Genomic DNA, 26,992 nt, shown 5'->3' on the forward strand with positions numbered 1-26,992 from the left:
GCACTGCACTTAGTACATTGCAATAAACCTTAAGAGCAGAAACAACTGTTCTTGTGTCCTATTCCAGCAGGAAAAAAAAATTAAAAAAAAAAAATAAATCTGTTCTCTCTGAAATGCCAACATAAAGAGATTAACCATTGCACCTGAACGGTATCATCTCAGACTTTCTACCTTATGTTTGTATTTATAATTATTGAAATGAATATACTCTTTTAACTGTTCATTTGTTTCACTGCAGGTAGTTCATTCGGGTTTTATATCAAGGAAAAGATTTTTGGTTAGGCCAAATGAAGAGGACTGTGTATTTGAGAAAATAAGAGAAGAGGACCTGTGATAATTTATTTTAGATTCTGTCTTTCAAAATGAATTGTCTGGAAATAATAAAGCCATTGTTGGAACTCTGAATTATAAGGGTAAAAAAAAAAATCTTCAGTGTAATTCCTTGCCTTTGCAGTGTTCTCTATAGTATTTACAACTCTAGTGAACCAGTTCAAATGGGTGCTGAGGATCTGGAAACATCTTACATGCACACTTTTTTTTTTGGTTTGGTTTTTTTTTTGGTTTGTTTCCCACCCCCCACCCCCCCGCACTGAAATTGTTGGGGCAGAAGGGGGGGGTTAAATAGAAAAGGTGCTATGATATTAGAGGAGGAAAAAGTATTTTTGTTATCATATAATGATGTTGATGTAATTAGCATGATAGCTGAGCAGCCTCTTGCTACCTAGACACTGGAAAAGGCACATATTTCACACGGTTGTTCCCCTTACCAGGACCAGTCCTTCCTCTCAAGCGGAACAGACTGGTGTGGTGCCTTTATCGACCTCCTGAGATGCCATCAATGTTGACTTCAAAGCTGGTGTTAACGTGGGGAGGGCTACCAGCTGAACGGGGAGGGCTACCAGCTGAACGCATGTGACTGCATCAGACATGGAGCAGCCTTACCCTAGTGCCGCTGGGGTAAGCAGGTCCCTCGTGTCGCTGGATAAAGGCAGACACTGTTAACCACATCACTAAGTTACTTCTTACTGCTAGAAGATTAAAGTGCCTGAACCATGATACTGACACAAAAGCAGCGTTGTAAACACCATCCTTGTGGAGCTGGAGGAGGCCTGGCTCCGGGAAGGCGGCAGCCCTGTAAGGAGCGGCGTCGCCCGCACCGGCCTGCGGCCCAGGGGAGCGCCGGGCGGTCGGTACCGCGTCTCCACCTGCGGCCAGGCCCCGGTGCGAGCGGAGCGCCTGAGGCGGCGGGGGCTGGCGGTGGGGGAGGCGGCTCCGCTCCGCTTCGGCCACGGCGGCGGCCGGGGGGCGCGGCGGCGGCCTCCGCCCAGCAGGGGGCGCGCGCTGCCTCCCCGCCGCGCCTCGGCCTCCCCCGTCCGTGCGCGCTCTGCGTGTCCAGCCGCCGCCGCCGAGGGGCAGGTAGCGCTGGGGGCAGAGGGGGGACCGGGTCCGTCCGTCGGTCTGTCCGCGGGGAGGGGGGGCGGTATCTGTCCGTCGGTCCGTCCTCAGGTACAGGGGCGGCGTCCGTCTGTCCGTGGGGGTAGGGACGCGGTCTGTCGATCGGTCTGTGAGGGGAGGGCAGGGCGCTGCCCGCCCGCCGGTGCGTGTGGCGGGCCCGGGCCCTGCCGGCCGGGGGGTGAGGAGCGGCCCGGCCCAGCCCGCCCCGAGGCCCTGACAGCCCCGGCGGAGCGGCGGCGGGGAGCGGAGCGCAGCGGCCTCAGCGCCACCCCGGAGCGGGGCCGGAGGGCGTGGGGCCGGGGCCGCGGCAGGGAGACGGCGGGAGGAGGGCCCGGCCGCGACAGGCACCGCAAGCTGCGACCAAAGTGACGCGGGGCCTGGGCATTGCCCGGCCCGAGAGCGGGTGGGGGGGGAGCGCAGGCGATGCTGCTCCGTCTTGGAGAGCTTTGGTGGGAGAAGAGGAAGAGCCCCGCCAGCCTTCACCGCGGGGAGGGAGGGAAAGAAGGACGGGAGAGGGGCTGCCCTCCGGGTAGGACCCTAATAAGTGTGCAGCCCCTGTGGGTGCTGCCTTGGAACGTACTCTTTAGGAGGAAAACAGTGAAGATAAATGAAGCTAAAAGGCAATACATATTTTTGCCAGAAGACCTTCTTTTAACCTGTCCTCAGAACTGTCTTTGATCAAGCAATTACTGTTTTTAAAGGAAATGGAATAGTTGTCATTGTTTTCTAGACAACGATAATGTTTTTGATCAGCAGCTGCAAAGGAAATTGTTACTGTGCTGAAAAGATAGGGATAACACCAGACTTGTAAAGAGTATGTGAAGTAACTAGAGACAAACTATGGTGAGTGATATTGAAAGGAAAGCCCATCAAATCTGAGTATAAAAGATTATAAAGTGAGTTCTTTGAAGATCCATCTTGAGACCAATGTTATTAAATATGTAATAAAGATATAACAATTAAAACTTTACTGTTCTAATTTGGTAGTGATGAAGAGCTGGGAAGCATTGGCAACACAGAAGAGGGTTATAGTACTATGTGGAAAGAATTGGATGATCCTGAGAACTAGAGAATGAAATAAGTACAATAAGAACTTAAAGAACAAAAGCTTGCTGTTGCAAACTTGTAAGCAGACAATTTACAGAAGAAATTCTTACTGGTTAAACGCACCACAAAACCAAAATATATGTTAGGTACTTACAAGATAGGCAATTGCGGAAAAAGTGAATGCCGACCTATGATGATCCAGAAAAAGAAGTTACTGTTATCCATGAACAAAACTCTAGAATATTTTGTATAACATTAATCGTCTCATGTAAAAAGGTAAAGTGGAACAGATGCTGGAAGATGTGCCTAGGAAAGGTGAGGAAATTAAGAGTCTGTTGAAAGAAGCTTTTGGCTTTTTTAGTTTTGCAGAGTAAAGGCTTTTTTTGCTTTCTCTTGAACTGTGAAGGTAAACACTGTGAAGGGAATAAATTGAGCTAAAGAATTATGTTGATACATGAATAATTTAACATTGATTTTAAGATAATATATGAAAAATTCTAACCATGAGAAAGCACTGATGCTCAGGAGCAGCCTTATAAAAGGTCAAGTAGGAGGAAAAACCTGTCACTTTTTAGATGGAATGTGACTGGTTTGTGAAAGTAATGCTTTTGTTTGCTGCAACAGAGGACTACTAAGTGTAGTGTTATCTGGAGATTTTAGATCTCTTTTTTGTTTGTTTGTAAAATAGATTATTAACAAGAACTTGTTAAACATGCTTTTTAGAAGAAAAATGTTTATAGTAACGTTTGCAGTCTGAATAGTTGGATTGACAACAATCAGAAAATGACACTGGCTAATTGATCTCTTTTTGAGTTGAAGAGAAAGTATTGGAGAGTAAGCTGAGATGAGGTGAAGGCTGAAGTGTAGTATGACTGAGAATGCCCTGAGGAAAAGGACTTAGGGGTGTTGGTGGAAGAGAAGATCAACATGAGCTGGTAATGGGCGCTCGCGGCCCAGAAAGCCAACCGCATCCTGGGCTGCATCAAAAGAAGTATGGCCAGCAGGTCGAGAGAGGTGACTCTGCCCCTCTGCTCTGCTCTGGTCAGACCCCAGCTAGAGTACTGCATCCAGCTCTGGGGGCCCCACCACAAGAAGGACATGGACCTGTTTTGGTGAGTCCAGAGGAGGGCCACAAAGATGATTGATTAGCAGGGTGGATTACCTCTCCTCTGAAGACAGGCTGAGAGAGTTGGGGTTCTTCAGCCTGGAGAAGAGAAGGCTCCGGGGAGACCTTATAACAGCTTTCCAGTACCTAAAGGAGGCCTACAGGAAAGCTGGAGAGGGGCTTTATACAGGGGCATGTAGTAATAGAACTAGGGGTAATGGCTTCAAACTGGAAGAAGGGAGATTTAGACTAGATGTTAGGAAGAAATTCTTTACTGTCAGGGCGGTGAAACACTGGCCCAGGTTGCCCAGGGAAGCTGTGGATGCGCCATCTCTGGAAGTGTTCAAGGCCAGGCTGGATGGGGCTTTGAGCAGCCTGGTCTAGTGGGAGGCGTCCCTGCCCATGGCAGGGGGGTTGGATTAAGGTCCCTTCCAGCCCAAACCATTCTGTCGTTCTGTGATTCTATGTGCATCTGCTGTCTTCTTACTAGAGCAATGTTAGTTTGCCCCTTCAAGAGGGGACTGTAAAAATCGGCTCTGATCTGCGCTTAATGATAGGTTTCCTCTCAGCACGTTTTGGTATCCTTCATTTAGAGTTATCTCATCAGCAAGAGGGAGGGATTCCACGCGGTGCCTTCAGTTGACTGTGTTATCCCACCCCATATTGTTGTGCAGCTAATTTCTGAGTATATGTGTCCTTGAAGTCCATATCTGCAGCCCAGGACCTGAGATACCTGATCATCCAAGGAGTGAACTCCTTGGATCGCTCTTCTAGGGATTTGGGTATGCTGGAATTTTGAGGGCTGTTTCTCTATTCTTTTGATGAGTCTGTCGGTTGCCTTCCACGTGATCTCAGTTGCCCATGCTCCACTTCCAGTTGGGTCGGTTAATAAGCACATAAAATATTTGAGGGCATTTGTTTATACACATTATGTGAAGTACATGATCCCTGGTGCATTCAGCTCTCTGTAGAGACCATTCATAGCATGCTGTTACTGTAGGTAACAGGCTGACGGGCCTGTCTTGAGTGCCTGGGACTGTTCCACCCAATTTCACTTGTTGGTGTTTACTGAGATTCTGCCGTCACCTAAGTCAAGAGCACAAATACTGAAATGTTCACATTCGTTGTGGTTTGCTTTACTATTTAAATACAATACTTACTAAATATGTGGGAAAATGTCTTATCTCGACTGAAGCCATATCTATACTTACAGAACTTAGATTCTGGCTTTAGTTCATGTATCAACATTTCTTTCTTTTACCCTATCAATAAAATTTCAATTGACTAAATGGAACAAGCTGCTTAAATGCCACTTTTGTCACTCAGCAAATTTCTCACATCCAAGTAACGCAGCTACGTCCGCTGAATTTTATAACATAAACTTAAAGGAATAAATCTTTTAATGTTCATTGATGGGGTTATGTTCTTCAGCATGCTCAAGACCTCTTACAGTGTCAGATCAGCATAACAGGTGGTGACAGAGAGACGGCAGCAGCCTGTTTCAGGGGAGGCTTCTGGTGTATGGGTTTCCCATGGATGGCGTAGAATGCTTGTCTGTCTTCTTCAGCTCGACATTTTTTTGTGCAGAGAAGCATATGCCTGTCCTTCCTGTGTGTTAGTATGTTAGGGACTGGTTCTGTCTGAGTTTGGATACATTTTTAGAGGTTTGCTACATCTAAGGCTTACCAGCTTTTCCTGAAGTTTACTGAGTAGGATTGTAGATACAGGTGATGCAATTTATACAGTCTACTTGGATTTTCAGGAAGCATTAAAAAAAGGTATACTGCTGGAGGCTTTTGAGGAGGCTGGGTGCTTATAGCATGAAAGTGATTTCTTACATGCAGAAATAGTTGCATTGAAAAATTAAAAAGAAGGCAGAAATAAATTGCCAAAAAAAGGAAGGTGGCAGAAAGGTGGCACATGAACTTCAGTGTACACAAAGATAAGATGATGGCTTGGGTAGAATAATCTGAACCATGTTTACATGGCGCTGAACTCACAACTAGTAGCCACCACTCAAGAAAAGCTCATGGAGTCACCATCGACAGTTCCCTGAAAACCTTGGCTCAGTTTGCCGTGGCAGCCAGAAAGCCAGGAAAATGGGGACTGTCCTCAGTGGGGCTACTGAGAAGAAGACAGCACCATTTTGCTGCTCCAGTTTGGTGCACCCATATCTGGAGCAGAGTGTGTGGTTCTGGTTTCTGCTTATGAAGGATATAGGTGGTTAGAGAAGGGCAACCAAAAGAGCCATGGGGATGACCTTCCTTATGACAGGAAAGCCAGAGTTGCTCACATTAGAGAGGAGATGCCTGGGATGTGATTGAGATTTATGAAATGAAGGCAGTGGATAAGGTGAGAGTTATTTGTCCAGTCTTGCAGCACTAGAATGGGGGTTGCTTGCTGGGGCTGGTGGGAGGGCGGTTTCAGATGGATATAGGGAAGGACTTCAGCAGGGGTGACAGGGGAACCTGTGGAGGCAGAGAGCACAGGCAGGTTCAGGAAGGGATTAGAAAAACTCATGAAGAAGACTGTTGAGGGGCTGTTAAAGGCCTGATCAGGGAGGTCCCCGATGTAACAGCAGCGGCTGCTGTGGTGTGTTTGGAGAACAGGCTGCAGAAAGCAGCCCAGCTCATGTGCTTTCCCAAAGTACGATCTCTGATTGCCACTGTTGAAAGCAGAGTGCTGGGCAAGCTGAATCAGTCTGATCCAGGACAGCAGTTTCTGTGAACCTAAGGTCAGTCCTTTCAGTGGAAGAATTCTAGTTCTGCAGGGTTTGGTTCTGGATTCCGAACTGTTAGAATTTCCATGAACAGCCTAGAAAAGGCAGCGAGCAAGAAGGTGATAGTGTTCACCGGTGGCACAGAATCATAGAATAGCTCGAGTTGGAAGGGATCCATATGGATCATTGAGTCCAACAATAACGTCAACTATGAAAAGCTGCAGAAGGATCCTGTAAGACTGAGTAACTGGATAATGTAACGTAATGGCTCATGAATTCACTGTAGGTAGAGTGATTCAGAAAGCGTAAAAAGAATCCTAACGTACCATGTCAAATACTGGGCTCTCAGTAATGGGTGGTATTTTGTAGCTATGATAAATGGTTCCATGAAAATGTAACCACAATGCTCAACAGCAGTCAAAAAGGTAAATCAGATAGTAAATATTATTGGGAAACAAATAAAGAACAAACCAAAGAATCTTGTCAGGGCACTGTGTTAATCCATGGTTCACCTCAAACACCCTGTGTGGTTCTCCCGCTCCATCCCCCAGCTCAGAAAGCATATAGTAAGCATGAGCAAGATTCAGAGAAGCAAAACAGTGTCAAAGACACAGAGCCCCTTCCATATGAGGAATGATCAGGAAAGCTGTGACCCAAAATTTGTCCTGGAAAGGGATGTCTGAGGAGGATGTGAGGAAGGCCCATGGAATCATGAGTGGCATGCAAAGAATGGCCAGGGGTCAACTGTCCATTCTTCTGGCAGGAGAGCTGGGGGTCCACAAGTGAAGCTAACAAAGCCCCATTTCAGCAAGATCAAAAGATGGGATTCTTCACAGGTAATTGAGCTGGAGAACTTGCCAAAGTATGATGTGAATATTAAAAGTATATGCATTGGAGAGGAGAATAGGCAAACTCACAGGGGGGTTACACTGAGGGATGCTAAATACCAAGGAACCACATCCAGCTGAGAAAGATTTTGAATGGGAAAAACACTTAGGAATGCTTGCCCTATTCTACTTTTTTTTCCTGGCTTTTGGCCACCATTTGAAAAATGATACTAGGCTTAAATGGACCTTTGCAGGGATCTGCTATGGTTACTTTTACATTTGCTTTATTGCTGGAATAAAGGTGACTAATCTCTGACTTCTGATGATTCCTGCTGCATGCAGAAAGTTTTTCCCATTTTAGTAAACTTGTCATCTCAGACTTCTTGGTTGTCTAGGGAAGGACTAGACTTTGGCCGGCGGGGGTGTGGGGTGGTGTTCCAGTTTTAGGTTTTGGGTTTTTTTAAGAAACAGGCATAAATGCCTACTTTTTTAAAGGAAACACCTTAGTCTTCAGAACTCAAACACATATCAAAGTCCTCATTTCATTAATACAGGATGAGAGCTTCAATGAGATTGCTGCTTATGCCACAAGGGAATAGCAGTTTGGATATCAGAATTCTTTTTTATCAAGTTTTATAAAATCTTATTTTCAGGCCTTCCAACATTTCCTTCCCAGGAAAATAGGAAAACACCACAAAATGTAGACAAAGCAGTCTGTGTGAGTCCAGGGTTACCCACCTCACCGTCCCTTCCCTTCAGCCGGACAGGGGTTTGTCGTTCCACGCGGTGGCACTGTGCGTCCAGACACCAGCGTGGTACCTGCTGCGGCAGCTGACAACCGCAGGCGATCAGCCATCCCTTGCTCCTCAGGTACCCTTGTCGGCTTTTCCAGAAGACTGCTTCAAGGTCTGCAGCAAATTCAAACACAAACACTTCATTAGGAGTGGAATAAATTCTCTCTAGTCTGTTGAAAAACAAATAAACCACCAACAAAACAACGCTTAATAGTTTCTTGGCCAACATACAGGTTCCTAGGAGAAACAAAAGGAGTTTGAGTAAAGGTTTGTGAAGAGGTTGATAATTATGACTGATGTAAGTGATTTGATAACTTTGTATAAAAGCAGATGTATTCCAACTTACCACAATGATCAGGGAAATACTGCAGTTACTTACTGATATACCTGAGCCAGTTGTGGGGAATTAAAGTTACAGATGATTTGAAGAAATCCGTAAATTGCCTTTCTTCTGAAATAGTTCTTTCACGGAAGATGGAAAACAAGCAAGGTTCAAAAATACTTAAATCTATATTTAATAGAAGTGCACTGAAACATGTAATGCAACTGGATTACCAGTTAAGTGTAGTGAGGATAAAATATTCGTGAATCTGCTTGTCAATAAAGGTGTCTTAAAAGAATGATTTATTTCCTATCATTACTTTATTTTGTGTACATAAATACACAATGAATGTACTATATTATCTGGGGAAGTATTCTGCAACCCTGGATTAGCATTTGAGATCTTTTTTATTTTTTATCTTGTAATGTTGACATACTGTACAATGATGAGCAGAGCACCCTGTTGTTCAATGCCATTATCTGCTGATCCATAAAAGAGCAGCAATAATTATTCTATTTTTTTTTCATAAAGCACCTTGTAGCCTGTATGTGCAAAGCACTATGTATATGCAGTGCACCAAAGTTTCTACTTACAGGATGGTCCTGACATCAGAAGAATATATATCTATGTCTCATGTATGCAGAAGGGAATGGGAATGACCAAAAACGAATGGCATCAGTGATGTTCTTGTATTGCCACTAACCCATGTGTCTGGCTGGAGACATGAAAGGACAGGCAGGTCAGAGGAACCTGCTGTGATACCTTGGATCCAGGAACTGTTGAAAAAATAACTACAGTTAGGAAGGGAAAATGCTGCAAAATGCAGCTGTGTGTAAAACAGCTGTTGTGCTGTACTGAATCTGAGCTGCTGCTTTTAGCAGCGGATCCACGTTAGTGGAGCAATAAAATTCCGTTCCGGTTGGTAAACAGAAAGGATAATTGATTGTGTGATTTATTACTAAATACAACATTTATTCAGTTAAATGACTTAGTAACTTACACATGAATACAAGTGTGCATGAAAACTTACCGAGGAATTTCTCCCTCAGCCTATCTAGAAAGGGAAAGAGAATAATATTGCTGGGTTTGCATTTCAGCATCTGATCAGTGTTCAGAGGATACACAAGCAAGGTAATGTGGTTTGGTTTTCTTATTTTAATTATTAAAGTATACCTTTTTAAAAATTTCATCTTGTATATCCAAAGAGAGCATAGTGTTTTTAAGGGAACAATCCCATTTGACCAGGAAAACTTTGCCTTCGGAGATCATGGGCCTACAGTTTAAGCAAAGTACTGGAACGTATTTTAATTCAAAGACTGAGGAGGAAGAGCTCTGCAACCCACTGCCACTCTCAAAGTGTGTTACTGAGAGAGGAAGCTGTTTGCCATGAGGGAGTTGGCAAATGTAGATTTTACAAGTGATGCATGTTGTGTGTTTTGCTGGCGCAGGGTGAGGGATGTTGCTGTTTCTTGGTTTTGTTTTAGTTTCCAGTTCTTGTTGCTGGCAGTTTCTCTAGTGGTAGTCTTACTGAAGGTTAGGTTTTAAATGTCAAAGTGTGTATTAATATTGAGAAATATCAAGTACTGAGCAATTTGATATTGTTCCGTTGTCCTGACGTGTTGTTTTAAAATAGGGACAATTACTTCAGTTTTTCTGAATGTTCTTGGAAATACTGTAGTTTTGCAGAACTGGTATATCCTACGTAGCAGTGACTGGGTGATTAATTACAACTTGTCAAGTTCATGAAGATTTTTGTAGTGGAGAGATGGATCCCGTTAGTGATTCCGTCTCACAATCTAGGTGTTCTCTCCTTTTTCTGGAGCTATTTGGTCTTGGTATTTGGTATTGGTGTCTATTGTTACTTGTCTCTGAGAAGGCAGAGACAGAAGCACATATTTACTGTAACATAAAACTGCCCACAGTTAGTGCAAGTTTAGGACTCATTTAAGAATGGCTTGAGAGCAGCCCTGAGGAGAAGGACTTGGGGGTACTGGTAGACAAGAAGCTCAACATGAGCCGTCAGTGTGCACTTGCAGCCCGGAAAGCCAACCGCATCCTGGGCTGCATCAAAAGAAGCATGACCAGCAGGTCAAGGGAGGTGATTCTGCCCACCTACTCTGCTCTGGTGAGACCCCACCTGGAGTACTGTGTCCAGTTCTGGAGTCCTCAGCAGAAGAAGGACATGGATCTGTTGGAACGGGTCCAGCAGAGGGCCACGAAGATCATCAGAGGGTTGGAGCACCTCCGCTATGAGGACAGGCTGAGAGAGTTGGGGTTGTTCAGCCTGGAGAAGAGAAGGCTGCGGGGAGACCTTACAGCGGCCTTCCAGTACCTAAAGGGGGTCTACAGGAAGGATGGGGAGGGACTCTTGATCAGGGAGTGTAATGACAGGACACAGGGTAACAGCTTCAAACTGAAAGAGGGTAAATTTAGATTGGATATCAGGAAGAAATTCTTTATTGTGGGAGTGCTGAGACACTGGCCCAGGTTGCCCAGGGAAGCTGTGGGTGCCCCATCCCTGGAAGTGTTCAAGGCCAGGCTGGATGGGGCTTTGAGCAGCCTGGTCTAGTGGGAGGTGTCCCTGCCCATGGCAGGGGGATTGGAACTAGATGGTCTTTAAGGTCCCTTCCAACCTAAACCATTCTGTGGTTCTGTGATTCGGTACGAAGCAACAGAAGTGGCAACTGGCCTTATGGTTTGAATTATTCAAGATCGCTCCTGGCTTCTGCAGGTGTGAACGTGTTATACAACAGATCAGCCTGTGGCACTGAATTACCATTGTACACTGGGAGACAACTGTCTTCTAATAAATAAAAGTAAATGCTTCTTACAGAATCACTTAATATAAGCATTTCTTTTGAAAACAGAACAGTTCAATTAGATTTTCTTATCCTGTACTAGCCCACGTGTGTCATTGAAGAAGGGGCTTACACCATAATTTCTAAAATTATTAGTAAAAGTACACTGTGCTCAGGCGATATCCGTGTTGTATAAATTCAGGGAAAATATATTCTTATATTATGCCTTTTAATGGGAATCCTCCTTGCTTGGGAGGACGTCTTTGAATTTATTTTTTTTCACAAAACTAATTTTCTATCAAAGTACCAAGTTATTTAACAGTGAAACTTTTTTTTTTTAACAAAAGTGTAATTTATAAGATACATTTTCAGTAGATGGTGAGGCATTTTTAGAAACACTCACTTACTGAACCAAATTAGATTTATTTAACTCCAGTAGTAGTAATTTATAGGGATATTCAGAATGCTCATTTTGCAATACTTCTGTGTCTTGTTACTAATGCAAGTCCGTTTGTCCTAATTTGTGCCTGTGAAATTAATGCTTAATGGTAGGTGTACCAGCTTTTAGGCAGGTTCAGAGTTTTTATTCACCTTCCAGAAGCTGTTGAAAGAGAATGCCTTAATGCTTTGGAGTTTTGTTTCTAAATCCACTGCAGTAGATATTCATTACAGCAATAAGCTTTTTGATACATACTGTGGACAGAAATGTAACCACAGTTTGTTTATTCAAAAATATCTAATTAAGTCGACTATTGTAGGTTTTTTCCTGAGCTTTGTTAGACAGGGAATTTTGCTGAATTGGGTTAAATTTGAGACAAGAACATATCATTTGGGGACTGGCATTTTAAAGATGGCATATAGTTCAGCTTTGTATGCAGCTCATATCTGACATAGGTTAGGTAGCCATATGTGAAATAAATTTGTGTTTGTAGAAAAAAATCTTTTTAATCACAAAGATAAATCAAACCAGATGGTCCAGATTTTTTTCGTGTTTGAATGCATTTGCGTGGGCCACAATTTTCAAGTGTTGGGAAGAAGGATTTGTTGGGGTTTATTTCTTTCTTACTGTGAAATACTAAGGTTTCACTTTAGTTTTCTGCACTTCAGAGATCAATTCTAAAAGATTCTAGCAATAATAAATTCTGAATCAGAATTACTTTCAGTTACATTTTCTGATAACTGCTGATCTTTGTGCTTCCTTTCCTCAGAAGATAAAGTGGTGACGGATTTTTCTCTGGTATGATTAGCTGATGTTTCATCAGAGTTGTATGTGAAGTGAGGGGGAATTCTGTAAGGCTTTACCAGACTTTCACGTCTGGAATGAAAATATAAACTTTAGTTTACATTTAACAGAGTATGCCATACTGTTTCTCAAATAGCGTATTTCTCTTCCAGTATAGTTTTTTGTTGTTGATTTATGTTAGGCCTTGTTTTATTAAAGAGGTTTAAACACTCAAATATTATTTTACAAGCGAACCATGATCTTTTTATCAAGTAAAAGGGTTTTGTGCTGTTAATACGCTGTTACTATGGCTGATAATTGGAGGTTTTTAAATGATTTATGATCTTGCTTTAGGGAAGATTTAGTGCATAATGTAAAGGTCACAATCACATTGTACAGAAACTGGGCCCAGTTTCTGTATTTTTTATTTTTCTCAGCAAAGGTTGGACTAGCAGAGTTAAAGAAACATTCTTGTATCATTTGTATCATTTGTATCATTTGTATCATTGCTTTTGTATCATTACAAAAGCAAGTGTAGGGTCCTGCACCTGGGAAGGAAGAATGCCAAACACCAGTATAGGTTAGGGGCGGACATGCTGGGAAGCAGCTCTGAGGAGAAGGACCTGGGGGTCCTGGTAGACAGCAAATTATCCGTGAGCCAGCAGTGTGCCCTTGTCGCCAAGAAGGCCAATGGCATCCTGGGCTGCATAGGGAAGACTGTGGCCAGTAGGTCGAGGGAGGTCATTCTCCCCCTCTACTCTGCACTGGTGAGGCCACAACTGGAGTACTGTGTCCAGTTCTGGGCTCCCCAGTTCAAGAGGGACAGGGAACTACTGGAGCGAGTCCAGCGAAGGGCAACCAAGATGATTGTGGGACTGGAGCACCTCCCTTATGAGGAAAGGCTGAAAGAGCTGGGACTCTTTAGCCTGGAGAAGAGAAGGTTGAGGGGGGACCTGATTGATGTTTACAAGTACCTAAAGGGTGGGTTTAAGGAGGATGGAGCCAGGCTCTTTTCAATGGTTCCCAGCGACAGGACAAGGGGCAATGGGCACAAGCTAGAACATAGGAAGTTCCGTTCAAATACACGGAAAAACTTCTTTACAGTGAGGGTGACAGAGCACTGGAACAGGCTGCCCAGGGAGGTTGTGGAGTCCCCTTCTCTGGAGATTTTCAAGACCTGCCTGGATGCAGCCCTGAGGGATGTGCTTTAGGCAATCCTGCTCTAGCAGGGGAGTTGGACTAGATGATCTCTAGAGGTCCCTTCCAACTCTGAAGATTCCGTGATTCCGTGATTCCGTGATTTATGATTTGGGTGGGAAATGGGCAAGAAAACTGAAACTGCTGTCAGTGGGAATCATAGCTTTGCAACATCCGGGGGTTTTGTAACATATTCATTGGAAATGTGAATAAGTACATTGTCCTTTCTTTTTGTGTAGGGTTATAGGAAATCTGTTAGTGCCCTAAATGACACCAGTCTTGCATGAAAAGTTTTACTGTACATCAGTGAACTGGCCTTTTGCTATTGGAATGATTGTGGAAGAGGGTGCTTGAGCCAGTGATAGACCATCACGTGCTCGAAGACGTCCTCGCAGCCGAGGGGAATGTACTCTGCTTAAAATCATTCCTTGTACAGATACCAGGACTAGAAGTTATTCCGATCTCTTTCTCTTCTGGGTCCAAGAAAGAAAAAAAGTTGTGCATTCCTGCACTGGGAAACTAGGCAGTGTTGATACATGTAGCAGGATTTGTCCAGATAGGAAATACAAACTAGTGAAGTTTGAATATGATTTATTAACCTCAACAGCCCCAAATGCTACAGCTGTTAATCAGACCAGTGTGTAAACATTTTGAAATTACTTCTGTAGGTACTTTGATCTTGAATTTGATCTAAAACGTGGGGAAAGAGCTATAAAATACAGGCATTATAAACTCTCAAAAAAAGGAGAGGTTTTAAATCAAGTTCTTTGGCTCCTGGCCATGTTTCCATTCTCCCGGCTGAATGAGTGCACTGGTGTGGAAGGATACCTTATATAGATGAGAAAATTTAAATCTGCGTATAGCAGTCTTAATGAGAGGTTCACATAGTTAGTCAGAACACTGCTACGTCATGAGCCCAAAACACAAACCCTGGGCAAGTGAAATACACTGTTTCAAGTGAAGTTTCAGTTCAGTTTCCATTCAAAGCTTATCTAGTAAAATCACTTTTCCTTCCTGTCACTTGAACTGTGTCATGTCTGTATTGAGATTTCTTGTGAGGATTTTTACTGGTTTATGTGATTATTTTTTTTTCTTTTTTATCTCCTCTCTGAGGCAGTGCAATGCTTTGCTGTCCAGTCTCCTAGATGTTTTCATTTCTTCTTACCATTGCCTCACACACATTTTACCGTCCTCTTGCATAGTCATTCTCTTTTATTCCTTATTGTTTTCAAGTCATCTTTTCTGTGTCCCGTAAGCACACAGTGTCATCATATGCTCGTTATTTGACTCATCCTTAAAATATTCTTCTGCAAAAAGTAAATCATAGTTCATGAAATGTTCTATATCAAGAAATATAGGGTAAAACAACATTTGTCTTCCTCCTTTAGGTCCTGATATAGAAAATCCTTTATTTAGTATTAAGCCGTGGAAACTACATTTGTGCTTCTCCATATTGGGGTTCTAGTTGAACCCAGAATAGCTCTGTACTTGATTTTACCATTGTGCTACTATAAAATAATGTTCTGCAGAGAGTATTGAAAAATTTATTTCTTGCAGAATGAAGGAATTAGTATTTACAGTAATCAAGCAATTTCAGCAACTGACTGTACTTTGTGCGTCAAAGTTCAAATTCAGATGGTGCTAATCCCACTGGAGTAGCTTTGCTTATAGCTAGCAAGAACTGCAGTTAGCGTCACTGTATCTGTCAACTGAATTGTTTATAGTTTCCCAATTTATGAAAGGTGGTTCTCCTTTTCATTTCTGATCTAGTGTTTTGCCCTTTAATATCAGTACTGGTACATGTGATCTCTTAGTAGGTGAAAGCTAATCACCTGTTTGGCGTTTGTGGCATCGATCTTACCAGTTTTATGTAATGATAAAGCTTTGCTGCTGTTTCCAGAGGTGTGAGCGCGACTAAAAGGAGCTCTTTCCATATTACCAGAAGGGAATGCAGAACACAAAGTTAATACGTAAGACGGGAAGATTTCAGAGTTGGTTTATGAGCTAGTTTGCATTCTTGTTTGGGAACCTGAGCAGCCTACTGAATATTTGTACTGTGTTACCTGGTTTCACCATAATTTCTTCCCACTTCTACTTGCAGGTTAGTCACCTACTCCAGAGAGAATCAGAACAATGTCCTACGTGTTTGTGAACGACTCTTCCCAGACAAATGTGCCGCTGCTGCAGGCTTGCATTGATGGAGATTTTAACTATTCCAAACGACTGTTAGAGAGCGGTTTCGACCCAAATATTCGTGACAGCCGAGGCCGAACTGGCCTTCACCTCGCCGCAGCCAGAGGAAACGTAGACATCTGTCAGCTCTTGCATAAATTTGGTGCTGACCTACTAGCCACTGATTACCAAGGTAACACAGCCCTTCACCTCTGTGGGCATGTGGATACCATCCAGTTCCTGGTTTCTAATGGACTTAAAATTGATATTTGGTAAGTCACTTTTGTGTTTTTTTTACAACACATATTTTATAATATATTACTCTTCTGTCGCCAGAGCCTTGCATATAAATCTGCTGTTTCTGAAATGCTATATTTGTTGCAATTCAACTTTTTTTAGGTATCACTTAATGAAAACACAAAGTTAGAAGGCAGGAAAACAATAGGAGGCCACTTCTGCTAGCCTGTGCAACAAGCAAAGCAAATAAAAATAGCAGCTGCTGGTGAGGGCTGCTGTATCTAATTCTGCCTCACTGATGACATTGCGATCCTGGTTTGGCCAGACAGCCAGGTGTGGGTGGTTGGCACCAGAGAAAAATCACATTGACTACTTAAAAAGAATTTTCTCCACCACAGTTCTATTGTTGTAGTTGTTGTACTGTATAAGACAAAGAAAATACAGTGTAAGTGTGTGTCAGTTCATTCCCATACTCCTTTGGTAACAATGCTGCCTTTCAGGGTTTTCCCCCCTCCCTCAAAGTCTGTGACTCAGCCCTTCTTTTAAATATTGTGTATTCTTTCCTTCTGGCTTCCAGCAGCTGTCAGATGCCAGTGCTCAGATGCAAGCTCTCAAGCTGCAAAATAACTAGCTGTTTCACTGCAGTAACTGAATTATTTTGTTTGTGGAACTTTCTGCATAGTCACAACACATTTCAAAAACATGTAGTAACTTCAAAACCTTTGAGTTTTTAAATCTGTCCTTTTTTCACCTGTCCCTCATTAATGTTTTCAACTCAGCAAAACTAGTTATAAGGCAGAGCAGATTCTTTATGGGTTGTGATTTGTAGGCGGTTTTTTTTGTTTGTTTCTCATTTCAAACAACTCTGGTGAAAATCCCTAGTCTGAAGGCAGCTCTGGTCCTATTCAATATTATTTTAATAGTAGCGGAGGGACCATGTGTATTTTATTTCATTTTTGCCTGATGTCCTAATACCCACATGGAAAAAGGAACTATGAGGAACCAGATTGCACAATCCTTTCTTGAAATTAGGCTTAATCTTGAACATTGACATAAATCTATTGTTTGTTATAACACACAGAGATTCCAATTGAATTAGAGTACTAGGGATTTTGATTTTCTTGAGAGGAAAAAGCGTTATGCAGTTTCAAACCTAAATATACTGATTTTCTTCTGTAGTCAGTTATGCTATAACTTGTGTAGACAGGAATTTCTTACTGTCTGATATGACAGAAAATAGTTCTGAGGACTTACTAGATTGTAATGTGTTGTGCTGGGTTGTCTTGTTACAAAATTTCTATATTAAAAGTTTCTTTTCTTCCCATGTCCTTTTGTGGGGTTATTTTAGCAATCACCAAGGTGCAACACCGCTTGTCCTTGCAAAACGAAGGGGTGTGAATAAAGATGTGATTAGACTGCTGGAATCTTTAGAGGAGCAAGAGGTGAAAGGATTTAACAGAGGAGCTCACTCAAAGCTGGAAACCATGCAAACTGCTGAAAGCGAAAGGTATTTACAAAACAAAAATAATTACTAGAAGAAATAATATTTATGGCTTTTACATTTTTGCGATTGACTTGATTGTTCCTCAGAACAGATATCACATTTCACCTGGTATTATCAGACCAAATCAGAATAAAATTTTAAATTTTGGAGAAATCTCTTTAAACAGATCAAATGTAAGAAAAAGATATCTTTTTCTATTGATATTTTCATTTTATGGTGGAAATTTTTAGAAATAATTACTAATTTTCCACTACAGACTCCCAAAAATAAATATTCTACCACTTATCACAAAGCCAAAGGGAAAATGGAGTGAAATGCAAAATGCAGTATCACAGGCTAACCTAACATCCTCTCATTAAAATGGATTGTATATACTAAGAAGGGATAGCAGACTTTTTATCTATCTGAACTTGAATTAAAGATTTGATATGGTGCCATATATGAAACTTTTATCGGTAGTAGTCATGGAAAACATGGAGAATAAAATAAGAATTTCATGGTGGCTAAAGAGATGCTTAAAGGAGAATAGAAGATTTCAGGAATATTGCTGACAATTTCAGGGAAAGTATTGGATTAGAAGAAGTTACTAATGAATTCCTAAAGGTCTGGTTGTGGGACTGGGCTTATTTAAAATTTTCATAAATGATACTGGCATGGGAAATAGTAGCATGTTGGTGATTCTAAGAAGTGAGATACAGGCAACCCAGAAGAAAATTGGAATGGCATAGACATAAATCTGGGATGACAAGGCAGAGGAAATTAATAGGAATAAATTGTGATTCAATAGCACAAAATGCAACTTCATTTACCTAAAGCTGTATGCTGTAAAATGGAAGTTTCTCGGTGGAAAATGAGAGTACAGGAGAAAAGACTTGATGTATTAGTCATTTCCAGGAGCTGATGCTACTCTGAAAAAGGCAATGAAGCCCTAGAATGTGCAAATCAAAAAGTTTCCACTACATAAAGGAAACAGTGCCATTGTAAAAAGCAATGCTAACATCTGCTGTGTAGTACGTTTTATAATGCTGTTTAGCCCCATTCAAAGAAGTTTAATTTATCCTTTACGAAGCATGGAGAAGCATTACTGCAGCACTCCAGGGAACAGAGTGTCTCCTTGCAAAAGGAGGCAACTAGAGCTCGTTTTCGCCTGTCAAAGTGAAGGCTGAGATGTGTGGTTGCTGACAAGAAATACTGATTTTGAACAATGTGGAATAACCATTTAAGACAAAAGCTGATGATAGCACAAGAGCCAAAGTGTACAGATAAACCACAAATACTTTTGTGATTGAAAATTGGGAGTGTTTTTTTACGATGAGCTTTGAAGACAGCCTTCTTGTAGGATTTCGATGAGGCAAGAAGCCTTGCAGGTTTCAAAGGAGGCTAATTCTCCTGCAGAAATCATTGAATTGCCAGTAAACATGACAGAACATGGGACTGAGATTAATAATGCAAGAGATCTTTCCAGTACTGTTTTGTTTTGTTTTTTAATTTATATTGGAAACAGGATATCAAGGTCGTTTGGAATACTTGCTCTTTTAGTATATTTATTCAAATTTGTAATTTTTTATATTGTCTAATAATGATCATGAGCTGTGACTGCTGGAACATTATATCACAAAAGACAGGGAGTTTTGTCACATAATTGTTGAGTTTGTGTCAAAATGTACACAGCCTTCACTGTAAGTGAAAATTAAACTGTGTAAATGGAGTTGTTATCTAAGTTGAGTAAACAGAAAAGGTGAAACCGACAAAATTAGTGCAAAATACTCTCAGTGAGCAGATTGGAAGCTCTTTCGTATACATTAAGAAAAACTCATCAGGAGACTGTGTTAAGCCCTGAAATAGAAAATTTAATATTATTCTCAAAATGACTTGTGTATAAGTTATTAGAATTAGTGCATATTACCTTTCTGACTTAACTAAATTTTATTGAAAGTTCCTTGTCACTTAGAAATGCGTTCATGTTGGTTTTGTTTAAACTTATGGACCAACAGCTCAGCCCCATTTAAATTCCTATTTTTGATTTGATAGTGTCCCTTTAATGAACATAGCTTCCTTTCTGTTATTTGACCTTCATAAATGTTATATTGTTTGCTTTGGCAAGGAAGTGAGCAACTGTCCTTGGGGAGAGGCACAGAGACATAAACAGTGCATTACCCGGCTTGTTTGTGAATGTGTTTAAAATGTCTGAAATACATTATTTTTAAAATAACAAATAACAGATGCCTACAGCAGCAAAAGCAAGTGAGCTTGTATGCTGTTTGCTTTGTAAATAAATAATGTCTTTGTAACAGTTGGCTTTTCAGACCTCCACAGTTTCACTCCTCCCTCTTAGTATTATTTTCACATTTCAGAGACACTTAGATGAATGTCTTCTGTCCTCTCCCTCCCCAACTCCCTTACATTATGTATGAACCTATGGAGAAATAATGATTGCTCTTTCTACAAACAGTCTCTGGCTTCAGTTTTCTGCACCTTATTACATGCAGTTGCTGCTGCTCTGGAAGCAGAGGCCAAAGCTAGGTTCCCGACTCAAATTTATTGTCTCTTGTTTGCCATCCTCCCCGTGAGGAGCAGCCCTGTGCTCGCTCTGTCCCTCTTTCAGCGCAGTTGATCTGTCCGTCTGCACAGCCCAGCATGACCTGCGACGGCACCCACAAACACGTCCATGTGTGAACTTCCACGTTGTGCTGGAAACAGAAGAGCACATCTGTCTGGGCTGTGTGACACAAGCTCTTCCGTGGGACGCATTTGCTGCATTGCCATTTCTTAGGCAGATGTAATTGGTAATAAGAAAAAATATCTTGGATAACATTGATTTTAATTGGGTTGTAATATAGAATCATAGAATCACAGAATGGTTTAGGTTGGAAGGGACCTTAAAGATCATCTAGTTCCACCCCCCCCTGCCCTGGGCAGGGACACCTCCCACTAGACCAGGCTGCTCAAGCCCCATCCAGCCTGGCCTTGAACACTTCCAGGGATGGGGCAGCCACAGCTTCCCTGGGCAACCTGTTCCAGTGTCTCACCACCCTCACAATAAAGAATTTCTTCCTGATATCCAATCTAAATCTACCCTCTTTCAGTTTGAAACTGTTATCCCTCGTCCTATCACTCCACTCCCTGATCCAGAGTCCCTCCCCATCCTTCCCGTAGGCCCCCTTTAGGTACTGGAAGGCTGCTATAAGGTCTCCCCAGAGGCTTCGCTTTTCCAGACTGATATATAAAATAGCAAAAGTGCTTTCTATGTACCCTTTGCATTTTAATGAGCACTTAAATTACATTCCACTTTTATTTAACCTCTCTGTGGTTATGTATTAACTAGTTAGTACTTAATAAGTAGTTCTGTCCTACACCAATGGCCGTCTTTTATTAAAGCCTTTGTTTTGCTTTGGAAATCATAATAAGCAAGGAAGATGACTAAATCCTGCAGCTATGGGCAAGCAAAAATAGCTTTACAGTAAGGTAAATATTTAAAAAACAAAAAAGTCAAGCCGTTTAATAGGCAATCGCTTAAATCTTCTGCGTGTGACACTGCAATACTTGAGCAAGCTATGGGAATTTAGGGTAATTATTCTTCAGTGTCTGTACTTCCTAAGAAAAAATACCACATGAATAGCGTGAAGGTTTTCTGTGGTGTAGTCTGAGAAGAGATATTCATAAATGAGACCTTTTTCTGATAACAATCATTTGTCAGTTTGTTATTTTCACCAAGAACAATAGCATTTCTACAATTAGTTTTGTCTTGGAAATTACTTTTCGCTGAAATGCTTTCTTTTTTTATTTCTATAAGAGAGAACTAGGAATATGGTAACGGGAAGCAATCAGAAGGGAGGAAACAAATTGTTTTTTCTCTGCTTACCTTCTGCTATTGACATCATTGTGCACGAGGTTGGTTCGTGCTTGTCAGAGCCTGATCCTGTAAACACCTGTGTCTGTAATTTTACTCAAGTGAGAAGTAGTAGGACCGTGCAGATGGCTAAAATTTTACATAAGTGAAATCAAGTAATGCAGAAGTTTTCCTATTCTTCATGAGGTTTTTCATATAGCAACAGAGAAAGTTTCCTGTTATAAACCAATTGTGAAACCAGCATAATAGGGAGAATAACAGAAGAAGCCATGCAGTATTTGAAACAACTTACATTTTTTCTAAAGGCGATTCATCATCAAGATGACTGCATCATTCTAACTTTATATTTGTTTCTCATTTAAAAGTGAGAGTTCCAGTCCCTAATTTATAGTCTGACAATTTAAGGGGGCCTGATGGATTGGTAGTGGAATGCTAAAACATCAAAGCAGCTGCTGAACACCATATGGCACAAAACATAGCGATGCCAACTTGTCTTGAAGATCAGAAAGTTTCTGAAGTTCTTGTTATCCAAATTTATTGTTTTCTGTGATATTTTTGTGCTAGAGAAGAGGCCTCTGTAACAAAGACACACAGGAGAGTAGTAAAAAGCATTACAGAGTTCAGAATCTAAATTATATTGATTAAAGTTTCCATTTTATTTATCAGAGTTTATTTTTAAATCATAATTTTTTGTTTTATTTAGAAGAGCTGTGCCCCTTGAGGTTTCAGCTTATGTTCCGTCAAATTTTACTAAGCCATATTTGGTAGGAATTATGGGGACTGACTTTTGAAGGCTAATAGGTAGCAAGCCTGCAAAGAAGGTGCAGTTGTACAGATACAAATATCATTCTCTTTACACAGGTTAATAACGCATCCTTTCAACTAACTTAAGTTTAGAGTTAGGAGTCTTTTCCTGATCTGCTTTGTCTTGATTTAGTGGAGGCAATGCTATAAATCTGCAAGTGGGTTTAGTTTTTAATTTAGAATGTTTCAGTGGCTCTTAGTAGGATTACTGTCGTAATTAAAGATGCATTCTTTTGCTCTGATGTATTTTTAACTTTAATGCTTTGTAGTGCGATGGAAAGCCATTCCCTCCTTAATCCAAACCTACAGCAAGGTGAAGGAGTTCTTTCCAGCTTCCGCACGACATGGCAAGAGTTTGTGGAAGACCTGGGCTTCTGGAGGGTGCTGCTCCTCATCATTGTCATTGCTCTTCTGTCGCTTGGAATCGCGTACTATGTTAGCGGGGTCCTTCCTTTTGTAGAAAACCAGCCTGAACTGGTGCACTGAAGCAAATGCAAAGAAGTGCACCGTGCTTTCCCATGTTCTAATTTTATTTTGAGCTTCTTGGAATTATTCTCTTGGTGCAGGCAGTGGCAGCTGTATATACTGTTTGCCTTTTGTACTTAATTATTAACCCCTTTGAAAGAGGGATTAATTCATTTCAAGTAAAACACTAAATTCTAAAGCATTCCTAAGCTACCTCTGACTTATCTTGACTTGCAAGCAAGATGTGAAGATAGTCCTCTCTGCTGATAACATACTATGATTAGAAAACACCTTTCATAATGAATATTAAATTCCTGGGCATGAAAAATATATCCTAGTACAGAACCAAACTGGACTTATTTTCCCTATGAAGAGAGGTGAATCTATTGTTGCATTTTTGTGTGTGCTTCAGTTGAAAGAAAAACATTATTTTAAAAGCCCTCCTCAAGAAATCTGAATGATGTAATAATGCATTCTGAAATATAGACAGTAATAAGCTGCAACTTCATAGTTCTTTTAGTGCCTCCCCATAGTTTCCTATCTGCTGGTTTATAAAAAGAATGATAAATAGTTCAAGTTTGACAGTATCTTTAATGTGTAGATCATTCCTTTATTTATTAGGTTAATGCCGTGTTTCTTCCCCAGATGAATTTGGTGTTGTTAATACCTGCCTGAAGTAAATTCTGTAGAACAAAGCTGTTTGTTTTTTGTTGAAGTAAATTTGTTTCAGCCTTAGGCTGAAAATTTTGCCTTTTTGTTGAAATGTTACTAAGCAAACCTTTCTTTGTAAGGATGGTTAAAAAGTGATTTAGGTGTTTTGCTTTGTATATAGCAGTTCTGTAAGGCCGTTGTCGTTATGAAATATGTCATGAAGGATAACTTTTCCTTCCTCCCACAAGGACCAGACTAAACCATATAATTGTATTGTTTTCGTGTTTGTGGAGAGGACTTGATTGAATAGAATTCCTTTCTAGAATTGTTTTCCATTTCACATGTTTTCAGACAGCACTTACAGGCTTATGAATTATTTCCTGAGTATGCAGAATAAAGGTAGTTAAAATGTTAATATTTAGAAACATTGTATGAAATGAAATTTTGACCCATTCGGTACTTAGCTGTGAAATCCGTTGTTTGTAAATAACCTAGGGATATAAATCAGTTAAAATAATCTCTTACAAAGGCTAGAAAGGTACTACATATTAAGTTGGAAGTTTTCAGAGAAAGCAGATTCTCTCCTTCCGTGCTGATTAGACATCTAAGTCCCTTAGTTGCCATTGCCTTGAAAATCCCAAACAAAATTAATTCTGCAAACCTAATGAATCTTTTTTTTTTTTACTTAGCCACTCCTAAATTGTTACTAAATAACATCAAACATTTATAAAATTATAAATTACAGTAAGTATTGATAGAAGTAACTACATACTGTTCTGGTATCGTGTATATTCTTCTTTCTTGTTCATGGATTTGAGTGAGGAGGGTCGTTGTCTTTGTTTTGATGCGTGACATGGGCTTCACTGAGCTGGGCCCCGTTCTAAATTGCATCTGAATAATTCTGATCTCATTTCTTAAGTTAGAAGTTAATGAAATGATACTTTTCTGGCATCCACAATGCCACAGAAAGGAAAGCCTCTTAAAAAAACTAAAACAAAAAACCAGAGCATACTCCTCCTCTGAATATTTCAATTATTGTACATCTGTTCATGAACAGAGAAATATAAACTCATAGTATAGCTAAATTACATTTACTTCTCTAAAGAAATACATTTCTGTTAATAATACTCTGTATTTTGAATAATGATGTTGTCTTTCCGTGTGTATTGTCTGCATAATTTGTAATTGTATTCTCAGTATGGGTGAATGCCACAAATAAATATGTGTAGTAAATATGTTTTGTTTTATTATTACATTAGTGCAGCGGTAATGATACTGACCCATCTTACTGAGTTTGTTGTGCATTGCTAATGAGCTTTTCAGAAGTGGGGAGGTTCCCTCCCTGAGAAATGGAACCCACGCTGTTGGTGTAGAGCACGGTTTCTTTAGATTTGCCAGCTTTATTTTCAGCATTGTCAGTGAATCGAAGTTGCTGTTTGTCTCTCTCTCTCTTATCTAAGATTTCAGGTATTGAAAGCATTTCAGCTGTTGATCTAGAGGCCCCTCGAGATTTAAGATTACCTATGAGGGGGTACAAAATATAACCAACAAGACCAAGCTTGAGCCTTAAGTAGCCTTTCCTGCTTTGCTGTACTTTGCTGTACTTTGCTTATGCATAAGCAGTTTCAGAACTGTGCATTGAAAAGGTTTGAAAAATCGTGTGTGCACTCCAAATTAACGTATGTCGCTTTTGAAACCCACTGTTAGAACTTCACTGTGTAATGACTGTTACTCTTTGAAATAAGGATGTGATAAATGTCTGACTAAAAGGGGGGGTTGTTCTGTATATACCTCTGTTATTGGAAAAGAACAGCTGTGTCTTTCGATATATCTATAAACATGAACGGCTTCCTTTTCAAAGGTTGATTCTAAAGAATGGATTTACCTCCTGTACAGTAGGTTTCAAGGAATACAGTGTGTCTTACAGGAACAGAAAGAGGACTTTAGCCTGCTTCCTCTTGAAGCTGTTGTCATAGGGAGTTTCACTGTTTCAGCATAATGACATAGATCAGTTTAGATTATCTGTAGGTCAATAAGATTTATTTATTATTGCGGTGGTGTCTAGATACCTTGACCCAGGGACTCCATTTTGCTAGACGCTCTTCAAATCCAAGACAGATTCTTATCTCATTCTGTTCTCAGACTAATGAGCTAAACCAGAATAAGGAATTGAGAGAGAAAACAATCATGGAAGGATGACATGATTTTCTCCAGTGTAATAAAACGACTTGGTGGACAAGATAGTGCAAGGTAAACCGGCGTGTAACATGGGTGCGCAGAGGCTGCTCTGCAGCGGCCTGTCCCTGTGCTCACATTTATTCTGTGGCAAGATGACACCTGTCTTACCTCATAATAACTTGTTCATGTACCATATCTTTTTATCTTCAGGGCTTCTGTTTTCACTCATATTGGTAGTGTGCTCTGCAGAAGGGGATGATCTGTTGTGTGACTATCACGGGTAGGTGGTGTTTCTGGTTGCCACAACGGGTATTTCATTACTGGACATGATCTGGCACTGTGCGGTGTATCATCACGAAAAGCTCCTGTGAGAGGAAGAACATGGTTTCACTTTAAAGTATTAACACAGAAGATCTAGGCGGTTTCTGGATCTGCAGCTGATCTGGAGTTTGGTTTTAGCATGAGTCAACTAATGTCTCTGGCTGGTTTTAGTATCTTAAGCAAGTAAAAATAATGAACTCACCAGTGTATTGTAGATGGGTTAGTTAGCTAGGTAGCTCTTTTTCTAATCAATATGTTTGGTCATAATGCATTAGAAAAATGCAAATTAAGTACTTTATTCAGAAATTCAATAGCATCATTTTGACATAGTACTAGAAAGTGCAAATTGCAAATGAAAACTCTCCTGCAAACTAAAAAAAAACCACCAAAAGTTAATATTGGCTGTTTTCATATTCCGAATTTTGAAAAGTCCAGCCTAGATTTAAACATTACCTGAAGCTGACTTTTAACAGAGCTGATTTCTTCTTCAGCTGACACACAAGTTATCTTGTTTCTGAAGTTGTTCCTGTTTCTGAAGCCAGCTCTTTGTTAAATTGTCACTTGATTCATATTTGAATTGGTAATTAAAATAAGTCTTAAATGATGTGAGAATTAGGTCAGAATGCTTTTCCTTCATTCAGTGTTCTTTTCTTGCATTTCAACATTAATCCTTGTAGAATGGTTATTTGGGCTACACTTTGGAAAATTTCTTAAGTGATCCAAGATGTTACAGAATTTGTTGTTGCCAGTTGTTACTACATTTCTCATCCCCGGTGTTGCGGTTTTCTGGAAGAGTTCAAACATCATTTGCAGTTTCGTGACCTGCAGTTCTCTGTAAGCTTTGTAAATGCTGAAATACGGTTGAATCTTGAATCTCGAATCTCTATTAATATTATGAAATTGATCTCTGGTGACAGTGGAGATAATTCTGTACCTGCACTTGCAGGGTAGTATGATGCACCTGTTATCTTCAACATATTTAAGTACTTCAGCTGAATTTTGTGTTGCCTGGCATATTTTATACTGCTCTTACAAATGCCTTGGAGGAGAAACACTTTAAAAATATACAGTATTAGGCACCAAATGCAACTAATTGGTAGTTCTTTGCTATTTATTGCCAGGAAGTGAAGCGCTCCCAGGGTCACACCGCCAGAGAAATCTGAGATGAAAACTAGATGTCTCCGACTGACGGTGTTCTGGTGTAGTCTGTGCTCTTACGCCAAGCAGAGCTAACGCTCTGATGTTGCAGCTGAAGCAGTCTGTGCGCAGAGCCCTGAAAAATGTGTCTCTGCTGTAGGCATTTATAGTCTGTAAATCACTGTTG

The 26,992-nt window shown here is 40.8% G+C and overlaps 2 protein-coding genes across 7 annotated transcripts in view; both read left to right on the forward strand.

The window, feature by feature from the left end:
• Positions 1-408, forward strand: part of SNX31 (sorting nexin 31) — a 31,600-nt gene extending 31,192 nt beyond the window's left edge. For all 4 annotated transcript variants that reach the window (XM_054190923.1, XM_054190922.1, XM_054190921.1 and 1 more), the window contains one exon: positions 239-408. In XM_054190923.1, coding sequence (XP_054046898.1) covers positions 239-334 — 96 coding nt within the window. In that variant the 3' untranslated portion in view covers positions 335-408. The remainder of the gene's footprint in view (positions 1-238) is intronic.
• ANKRD46 (ankyrin repeat domain 46) overlaps positions 1-26,992 on the forward strand; it is a 52,693-nt gene that overhangs the window by 2,578 nt on the left and 23,123 nt on the right. The window contains exons 2-4 of one of the 3 annotated variants that reach the window (XM_054190927.1): positions 15,588-15,930; positions 17,244-17,402; positions 22,323-25,268. In XM_054190927.1, coding sequence (XP_054046902.1) covers positions 15,620-15,930; positions 17,244-17,402; positions 22,323-22,539 — 687 coding nt within the window. In that variant the 5' untranslated portion in view covers positions 15,588-15,619 and the 3' untranslated portion in view covers positions 22,540-25,268. Of the gene's footprint in view, positions 1-1,339; positions 1,507-15,587; positions 15,931-17,243; positions 17,403-22,322; positions 25,269-26,992 lie in introns of those variants that run through there. The other 2 variants (XM_054190925.1, XM_054190926.1) reach the window with 2 other exon arrangements.

Source organism: Rissa tridactyla, chromosome 2 (genome assembly GCF_028500815.1).
Source record: "Rissa tridactyla isolate bRisTri1 chromosome 2, bRisTri1.patW.cur.20221130, whole genome shotgun sequence".
NCBI classification, from domain to species: domain Eukaryota; kingdom Metazoa; phylum Chordata; class Aves; order Charadriiformes; family Laridae; genus Rissa; species Rissa tridactyla.